The sequence below is a fragment of the Rhipicephalus microplus genome, chromosome 8, assembly GCF_043290135.1.
Source record: "Rhipicephalus microplus isolate Deutch F79 chromosome 8, USDA_Rmic, whole genome shotgun sequence".
Taxonomy (NCBI): Eukaryota; Metazoa; Arthropoda; class Arachnida; order Ixodida; family Ixodidae; genus Rhipicephalus; species Rhipicephalus microplus.
In genome coordinates, this window is record NC_134707.1 from 20911535 (window position 1) to 20921513 (window position 9979).

Below are 9979 nucleotides of genomic sequence, written 5' to 3' on the forward strand. Positions count from 1 at the left end.
TTAAAACGTTCGCATGTATAACGTGGAAGCAGAAAGTACAATACCAGGCTGACTGGCAGATCATAAGAGAGGCCTTTGCCCTGCAGTGGGAGTTGTCAGGTTGATGATGGTGACGATTAACAAGCTGTTTAGGTTGTCGATTGTTTTAGGCGTGCTTCGTTGGCTGTACGTTCGTTTTCTCTCACATAAATCTCATTAACAAGTTAAAGTATCTACTGCAATGGTATTTTGATTCCTCTTTGGTAGCGTATTTGATTCATGCAAGCGATCGCTGGCAAATGAGTAGTGGAAATCTCTGGAGCGATTTCTTGCACTGTCGACCACAGGCGAAACTTGAGGGGGCAGAGGCCCTAGTCACATACGAGGGAAGGGCACAAAATCCGCCCCATAGGTTGACCTAACAGAGAAGTAGCCGCTTCCATGAACTTTACCAGGGTGTTTAAAATATCTTGTACAAAGATAACTTTTTGATTCGACGTACACTGAAAAAGCTGGTCGAAAATGAAACAGCATATTTATGTCAACAAAAATGAAATATTTTGACCACCCAGAACAAACGCTGCAACTTATCTGTGGATTTTCCGTGCAGCTTTGTGCATTTTTTTTTGTTTTGTCATTGCTCATTTTTAGGTGAGCCATTCATCAATGCTTTGGTGAGTCGCCTCGGTGAATCGAAGCAAGGAGGTGGTGCTGGTTAGTAGTGATTTTCACTCTAATATCAAATATAGGGTGAATTTATTTCTTGTTTGCTGTAGTTGTCGGCGTTGCCATGGGGTTTGCCTTAAGCCCACGTTGCGATAACATCACCCCACGCGTATTCTGGTATGCGTATGAGTGAAAGCGTGTGAATGTTCACAATGATGGCGGCTCAGGTGGGGAGGAAACTATTACTGCACGATAGACACATGAAAGAGAGCAAGCACAGATAGAGGGCTCCGGATGCGAGTGCGTACTTTGATTGAATGCCCGTGGTCGCGCGCGCCTTGGCTTAAAATTCATTAGCAGACGGCTCATACTATTGAACGGGCTGCAATACCGTCACTGTCTGCGTGGAAACAATAACCATCATGAAGACAGCTTCCATTATTGCAGTGACCACATTTAATAAAGGCAGCTTTTATTGTTGAGTAGCACCAAGTCGAACGCTAAAGAATTTAGGATGCTGGTTTTACATCGTGTAATATTGTAATTTGTGGTATCGCATTCCCTGCTTCACCTTAATGATGAAACATGAATTTTTAAATTAATTTACCATGGTGTGAGAAACTTTAGAAGCGGTAAATCGCACATATATATTCACGTACCTAAATATATCACTTGCAACTGTGCTTGGATGTCATATAATTTGTTCTAGTGTGAGAACCAACCTATTAACAGCAACACACCTGAGTTGCTTTTAACAGCCTATTTTTTGGTTGGTTAGCGCAGGCAAACTGATTATGTTTGTCCGGATTTCTTCAGGAATGACTCCAGTAAACAATAATATAAATTATACTTACTTTTTAGATGTACCCAGATCAATTCATATACCTCATGTATTTCGTATTCTTAATATTGCATATATGAAAAGTTTATAATATGAAGGAAGCACGCGCAACGCGTCAGACATCGATGCCTGCAATTTCTCACAGTGCTCTCTATTCATCAAGTACTAGATTACCAGGGCTTGTTTAACCGTTAATGAAAAATGAATGACAAAAAACTCAATTCATGATGATGCTGTACAATATGTGTTGAATTTCAGACTAATTCTGAAAGCCGCACTTCAAAACAACTGCAATAGTAATAAGGTTGCTACACGAAGAAATTGACCAGCGTCATAACATGTAACATAAAAATAGAAGTGGTGTCTCAGGTTTATTACACATAAGTTTTGTTCCCACCGAAAAAAGTTTAAACGACAAGGATTAGGTACGTTTTGTAAGATTAAAATTGTATATAAGTGCTCTCAAAATTTAGCATTAAATGGTGACAGCGCGTTCAAGTTAATGAAGTTGCCAATTCATGCATGTTGAAACTTGTAGCACACAACAAAACCCGCACGGATTGTAACCCCCTTCAAGCCCATTATCACGTTCTCGCAAAGCGAAAAGTTTATTTGGATGGTTAAGCTGGAGCTTTAACAAAAGTAGTACTGGCTCATTGAAATGAAACAGAGCAGGGGTGGTTTTGTTATTTGAAGTGATTTTGCTCGCATTTGCAAATCTTCACTACCAGATAATGGACTCATCAGCAGGCTCTTCCAACGTGGTGCGACCGGCGTTGGGCCAGATTCTGCTCTTTCAGGTTTGAACATCATTGCGTCTGCTTAAAACATTTATATTAAGTGAAAGGGTATTTATACATGATTACTATCTGCTATGAGAAAGCACTTAAAAGTATACATAAAAGCTTTTTATGTACTTTCCTGCGTGGCAAAGCCATGTGCGTTCGAAATTCTTTTTATCTTAAAAGAGGGAGTGTCTGAAACTAGCTACCTTAATGCCCAATGCTTGCAACATGTTGGTTCAAAATGATTTTTGGCTTTTTGTTAATTTTTGCTTGAAGCTTGTAAAACCAGAGATTGTAAAATTCGTTGGATAAGGGAGTTTAGCATGTGAAACTGAATCAGGCTATAACAAAAGATGAAAAAGAAAGGGCCCCATAATTTGACGCAATAACAAGGGGGGCACTTCGATTAACCTTCGATTGCCTTCCTTCTCTTGATAGCGAACCCTGCGCACATCTTTGCTGCCGACTGAGAGACCACGAGAATGCAGCTTGTTATGGGCTCATTCTTCAGCTTTGACAGATCAGCAGGAATAGCCACGGTCTTTAAAATTGAGAACGCAGGGTAATCGTAGCGGCCAGACCATCCAGCCATCATCATCATCATCATCATAATCATCATCATCAGCCTGACTACGTCCATTGCAAGACAAAGATCTCTCCCGTGTTCCACAAGTAAACTCGGTCCTGTGCTTACTGGTGCCAATTTTTACCCGCAAACTTCTTAATCTCGTTTGCCCACCTAACCTTCGGTTTCCCACTAACTCGCTCGCCTTCCCTAAAAACCCAGTTAGTTCCCCTAATGACCAGTGGTTAACCTATCTACGTGCTACATATCCGGCCATTGTTTATTTCCTCTTCTCGATTTTAGCTATGATATCCTTAACTCCGGTTTGTTCCTTAATCCACTCTGCTCTCTTTTTGTCTCTTAAGGTTACACTTACCATTTTGCTTTCCATCGCTCACTGCGTCATCCTCAATTTAAGCTGAATCCTTTCTGTAAGTCTCCAGGTTTCTGCTTTGCACCTAAATACCGGCAAAATGGAGCTGTTATATACCTTCCTCTTGAGGGATAGTGGATATCTACCTGTCATGATTTGAGAGTGCTTGCCAAATGTGCTCCACCCCATTCTTATTCTTCTAGTTACTTCAGTCACGTGGTTCGGCTCCGCGGTTATTACCTTTCCTAAGTAGACATAGTCTTTTACAACTTCAAGTGCACTATTACCTATATCAAAACGCTGTTCTCTTCCGAGGTTGTTGTACACTACTTTCAATTTTAGCATAATAATTTACGACCTAATTTTCTGCTCTTCTTGTCTAACTTCGTAATTATGAGTTGCAATTGTTTCCTGAGTTACACAGTAATGCAATGTCATCGGTGAAGTGCAGGTTACTAAGGTACTCCCCATTAACTGTTATGTCTAAGTGTTACTGTTCTAGGCCTCTGAAAGCCTCCTGTAAGCACGCGGTAAATAGCATTGGGGAGATTGTCTCCCCCTGCATTACACCCTTCTTGATTGGTATTTTGTTGCTCTCTTTATTAGGCACTAATGTAGCTGTTGATCCCCTGTATATTTCTTCCAGGATGTTCATATATGCTTCTTCAACACTCTGATTCCGCAATGTCTGCATGACTGCTGATATTTTTACTGAGTCAAACGCCTTCTCGTAATCTATGAAGGCTATGTATAGTGGTTGGTTATACTCTGAGCATTTCTCTATTACCTGAGTGATAGTATGAATGTGGTTGATTGTTGAGTAGTGCCTATATATGAAATCAAATATGCCTCGAGCACCAGACAGCGCGCTTTGGTAAGGATATCCAGCGCTTGGATTGCAGCTCAGGTATACTCTAGTCACCAATAAGGCTTTGAAGCAGCAAAGCCGGATCTCTTGGTTACCTTCTTTCGAGCTTTTAACACCGAGAATATCCAGAGTATTTAGCCATGGTGCTTTGAGAGATTAGGTCTGTGCTTGATGCAGTCTTGTAGTTAGGGCTTTTCCAGCGAACGACTCCCTTAATAGTCGAAATTAGGCTTGTAAACTTCGGATGCCAGAAGACACAGTGTTAGGAACCGGGCTTTATTTACGATTTCCATTTTTGAAGCTTGCCTAAAACTTCAAAATACAAGTGGAGTCCCTTCGGGTTTGGAAGCACTAGTCGTGCATACTGGGTCTCCGATGAACGAATTAGTGGCAGTTGGTGAAGAACCCGGCTGGTCATTTGGTCACTCAGCATTATGACCAGAGACAACTCGGTTGAGTGTCTTGAGTCACTGTAATAATGTGCCTGAGAAATGATGCTGAGTTTTCCGCCTTGGTAGTCTGTTGTCCAAAGCAACCCCAGGATATGAGCTTAACATTTTTAGCGTGGACTTACAAGCGTTGACGAGCGATGGACAGATTTATCACACGTGCTATGGAAGGAGTTGCTGGCAAGCAGAGTTCAACAGCTTCCGAGCCTCAAGGCGAGCTCAGATTCTTTCGTTTGTGTGACTTTGTGCCTTGAAATTGCGAATCTAGTTTCGAGACCTCTTGTGCTTCAGAATTACAAGAATATATTATTTCTATTATATGATCAATACTTAGAATTGCAAATAACAGACCATACAGTGTGTTTTAAAATATTTTGCACCGTGCTACTTTTTGGTTCAGCGTACTCTAAAAAAGATAATAAAAAATAAACAACACAGCTATGTTAACACACATGAAATATTTTGTCCTTTATGAACAAAAGCTACAACTTTTTTGAGCAATATGTGTTGTTTGCGTGAATTTTTTAATGGTATATATTTGCTCTTGTTCATTACCCATGTTACCGTGTTCACTGTTGTCTTAGCATTATTATAATATTCCGACATTTTAGGAGAACTGCTTCGACCCCTATTTCGTTGAATATTTTCGCTTAAATAATTTGTACAATTTGAGGAAGGTGTCATTATGATTAGCCTGGTTAATAAGGTGGAATATGTTGTAGCATGCACAGTATCCTTCAGAACAATACTACACTAATTGGACATGCAGAGCGAATGTGTTCTTTTTTAAATACTAGGTGCAACTTAAAAGTGTGGCAGTTTTGGCTAGTCGGTATGACATTCTGGTGCGCCACGCCGCGGTGGTCTGGTGGCTAAGGTACTCGGCTACTGACCCGCAGGTCGCGGGTTCGGATCCCGGCTGCGGCGGCTGCATTTCCGATGGAGGCGGAATTGTTGTAGGCCCGTGTGCTCAGATATGGGTGCACGTTAAAGAACCCCAGGTGGTCGAAATCTCCGGAGCCCTCCACTACGGCGTCTCTCATAATCATATGGTGGTTTTGGGACGTCAAACCCCACAAATCTATCCGTAGTTCTAGCGCGAGAGTAGTACGACGACGAAGAAACAAGAAAGACGCAAAGAGGCAAGAAGTCCTTCTTTTCTCTTTGTCGTCGTTCTGTTTTCGCGCCACAACTATCGTAACTTGGTGCAAGTTAGCTGAACCACGCTGCACATCGTGCTCTATACAGGAGCTGTAACTAAGCCCTCCGGGAAAAACCAGCGTTTTTCTCCTGATGCTATTGCTTTGGGGCAGCTCAGTTTGAGCGTGAAGGAAAGATATTATAGAGTCAAGAAAAAAAAAAAAACAGACGGCAGTGTGAGCGCTCCCACTCACACTGTCGTCTATTTTTTTCCTTCTTGACTGCATAGTATCTTTCCTTCACGCTCAAACTGAGCTGCCCCAAAACAATATTATTTTATCCTGCACCAACTCGCCCAGTCCACAGTATTTGTCCTGATGCATATGCTTTCTACTTTTCAATAGAGAATTTCTGGTGTGGGAGACAATGGGGAAACTTGCCAGTGCGCGTCGCTGTAGAAGGTTGTTGTGGAACTTAATGGGTTTGATTCCCATAGCCGCCGCGTACCCACTTTAATTAGGTACCCGTAAGATAGAAGCTCCCAACCCAGGCTCCGGGTTTTGTGTGCAGCCATTTATTGAGAAGGTGGAATTTCCTTTTCTCGCTTCGTGCTTTCTCACTCCCCCTCACGCCAATGGCGTGGCTCAATGTTGTCTAAAGGCTTTTTAACCCCTGCGACTAGCACCAGTCACGCGACCAGTTTGGTCACAAAACGATAGGTCGCAAAGAGCCCCAATGGTCGCAAACCAACTGCTTTGGCTCAATCACTTTTGGAGTCGCAAGAATGCAGTGGCAAACTCTTGAAACAATCATATGAGCAAAATAAAGCGCCCGTTTTTTTTTTTTTTGTGGTGAATGATCACTGTGAGTAGACGTGAATTCTATGTGTTGACGGGTCGAATGCAGTGTAAACATTGTTCGTCTTGAATCTCTTTGCCGTCACCAGTCGCAAATTCTCTCCCAATCAATCCTAGTCGCAGATATGAGTGAACCTTAATCAGTGACTGAAATTAACAAAATTTGCCTTAATGGTGCCACTATGGAAGGCGTGGCGAAATGTCCGAGTTACAATAAAAGCAGAAAGATTCTATGTGGTAGTGTAGGAAATATTTGCTCTCTATACGAGACAGAGTGGTCTTCGCTAAATGAACTGAAAGCGCGCCCAATGACTTGGAGACCGAAACATTGCCTGCAAAACAGTTTCTGTAAGTAGCTAGAACATCAAAAAGTGCATGATAATGCATCATGTGAAGCTTTCTATAGCTCTGCGTCACGAAGAAATAAAGACATCGCAAGATCTGCATTTTGAACTCGCAGCATTGAGGTGAAACGGGGGTGACGCACAGCTTTGGTTACTAAGGAGTGTATGAAACTGCTGATCGTCAGCGTGTAAAGCAACAAGAAGTGCACAATTAGTGTGGGCAATACTGTCGAGCTAACGCAGCGATGCTTCTTTGTTATAGGCGCAAAATCATGATATGATTTTGAACGCTGTAGTGTAGGGCTCCATAATTTTTGACAATCTTGAATTCTTTAACGTTCGCCTATATCTACGTACGTGGGCCTTTAGCTGTTTACCTCAATCGACATCTGACTGCCACTGCCAGAATTATATCTCAGAAACTTGAGTCAGCAGCTGAGCACCCTAACCACTGGAACACCACTGCGGAAGAAGTGATGCTTTTTAAAGCGCCAAGATGAACGTTTGCCTCCACGATTTAAGGCATTTCGGGTACCAATCCACCTTTCGTTCCAATCGCTGAGTCAATGAGAATAGCCAGAAATAATTTAAATTTAGAAAAGCCGAGTGCTCCTGAACTGCTCACGAAATTTAAAACAGTGTAAAAGTATTGATCCAGATAATTTTAAAATTCTGCACCTACACCTACATTCATAATATTTCTAAAATAGGGCCATCACTCTCTCTGAAACTCTTACCATGAGACCAACTTGTTTTAGCGATGTCGCAGCGGAATGGAAAGTTTTTCTTGTATGCACTTGCATACGCACACGCATTTTAAATGCAATGTGTTCATACACTGACCTAACGAACATGAGGAAGTAGGTACCTCAGGTTAAATACAATAGGAATCCAGAAAAAAAATTGGTACAATGCCAGCTTCAGGAATGATTACCTTCCCATCTACTCAGGATTTTATGCAGATCAAGTCATCACTTTTCCACAGTGCAAACCACAGTAAGATACTTGTGATCATGTATTTACCACTATGGGTGATTACCGAAGGCGAGTTATTCTGCACATTATATAAACCTAGCTAATTACGCCTTGCAATATCGAATCATTTTTTCATTGTGCGTTAATTTAGTAGGCTAGCATAGTGATCTTCACCTAACATTTAACGACTTGCAGTAAGCTAGCTACCAAGTCTTTATTAGAAGCTGGATCATTTTTTGATTGCCAGTAATTGAAATTGTCTTTTTAACATGTCCCCCATCTGGCGATGGCTTGATAACCGAATTACTTGTGTAGACGAAGAAGAAGAAGAGTAGAAGAAGAATGAGTAGAAGAGAAAAAAGGTTCGTACTTTTTAGCATATTTTTATAACAAAAACTTTCTTGATTTATATAACGCCTACACTGGCTTCCATGAAAGCTACCTCGATTGTCTTAGCGTTCTCCTGGACCTTATTATTCCCGACCTTACATTTTCCTCCATGTGCACTATAGCCTATTATAGGAAAAAGGTATATTCGTTTTTCCAAATTAGGACTGGTTTTACTGTACGCAGTAATCGCTCTCATTGTTTGTTAAACATATATACAATTAGGTCTGAACATTAGCAGCACAAAGTAAAGCTTTAATGACACAATGGCCGATCTGTTATCAGTAATGCTATATAAATAAATGGACGTATTGCACGTCAGTTTTATAGAATCCTGCAAGATGGGCAAATGGTTACAAAAAGAATAATTAATATTTGCAGCTCGAAGCCACAAGAAAATACAAATGTTTCAAAAAAGCTTACTAGTGGCTGAAAAATTAGTCATATTATGAATATCGTACCCTAGGTATATGCCTTTGGGCCACCTTGAAGGATTCCGCAAAACTGAGTTGAAATAAGATCTTTCCATGTGTTTCGAGTTGACGAAAATTTCGCCCTCGCGCTGCTGATTGCACACTTTGTAGTTACCTAGACTGGTACTGTGAGCACCCAGAAAGTTGTTGATCCGGTATTGATTCCCGGGCCAGGAGAAACTTTTTGACAAGTTAGAAGCTTTCTCGCATAGAAATTCATATATGATTTCCTGTGGTTTCTTGATGGAAACGCGTGCTTGCCAGTTCTTTTCTTTCAAGGCAATATACTTGCGGCTGGCAAGGTGATATTTGATTGTAAATTTATGGCAGTCAATGAAACAGTTGATAGACAGCTTATTTTCTACAGGGCCAGTCAATATGGCGGCTCCATGTGCTCATTGCAATTTATAGCCAAGAGAGAACAAACATTTACCCTTTTTCTAGGTCAGGCATATTTATATTGATCTACTGAATTGGATGAAGTGCCATCGCAATGGAAGATGAGATATAGTATCAATGATCAATTTTCAAAAGATTACTCGGCCTTCCTGATAATATCTATCGGGAAGGTGTACGAAAACGATATCTCAGTATTTTTTGTTGAATAAGCCTTATTAATTTTTATTTACCTAAGTATTATGATTTGTTTTTTCTATCCATAAAATGGAGAGAAAAAATACAAGCATGACTTACACCAGTTCAAGGAAATGAAACAAAATTGAGCAAAATTATTTTGAAATTTGTTATTTATGTGCAAAATGTTACAATAGTTACAATAACTCAGTAATTTTTACTTTTGCAGATTTTGCTATACCAGAGGGCTCTTCAAAACTCAGTCACCTGCTTCACCCTCGGCTAATCTCGGAACAATAAAGCGTGTGTCCACCACACGTTTGAGCTTTGTGATGAAAAAAGATGTTCCATAATAAAATTGCCAATATTTAAAAGAATATGACAGAAATGACGCCGACATTATATTTGAATAATGTATTGTGTTTCTGAACAGCTCCTAAGGCTTTATAAACAAATGCAGGAATGATAGCACATCCAATTCAGGATTTCTTGCACGTGTGGCCGCAGGCCAGACTTCATGGGTGGTACGAAGTGTTCCACCACGGAAGGAGGGGCGGGGGGATAGCGCTGGAGTGGCTAGATAGAGATCAAGTGCCTCTTCTGAACCACTTTGCTAACACACCTGCCCACGCTTTCCCGAGATGCGCTCGTGTTTGATTCACGAGATCCTCATCTCAAAGGCTTCGGCCTACCGCGGCACAAGA

At 41.0% G+C, this 9979-nt stretch overlaps 1 protein-coding gene across 4 annotated transcripts in view; it reads left to right on the top strand.

The window, feature by feature from the left end:
- Positions 1 to 9652, top strand: part of LOC119164233 (uncharacterized) — a 30489-nt gene extending 20837 nt beyond the window's left edge. For all 4 annotated transcript variants that reach the window (XM_075871261.1, XM_075871262.1, XM_037416382.2 and 1 more), the window contains 4 exons: positions 631 to 693; positions 2218 to 2286; positions 8158 to 8204; positions 9505 to 9652. In XM_075871261.1, coding sequence (XP_075727376.1) covers positions 631 to 693; positions 2218 to 2286; positions 8158 to 8177 — 152 coding nt within the window. In that variant the 3' untranslated portion in view covers positions 8178 to 8204; positions 9505 to 9652. The remainder of the gene's footprint in view (positions 1 to 630; positions 694 to 2217; positions 2287 to 8157; positions 8205 to 9504) is intronic.
- Positions 9653 to 9979: the final 327 nt, after the last annotated feature.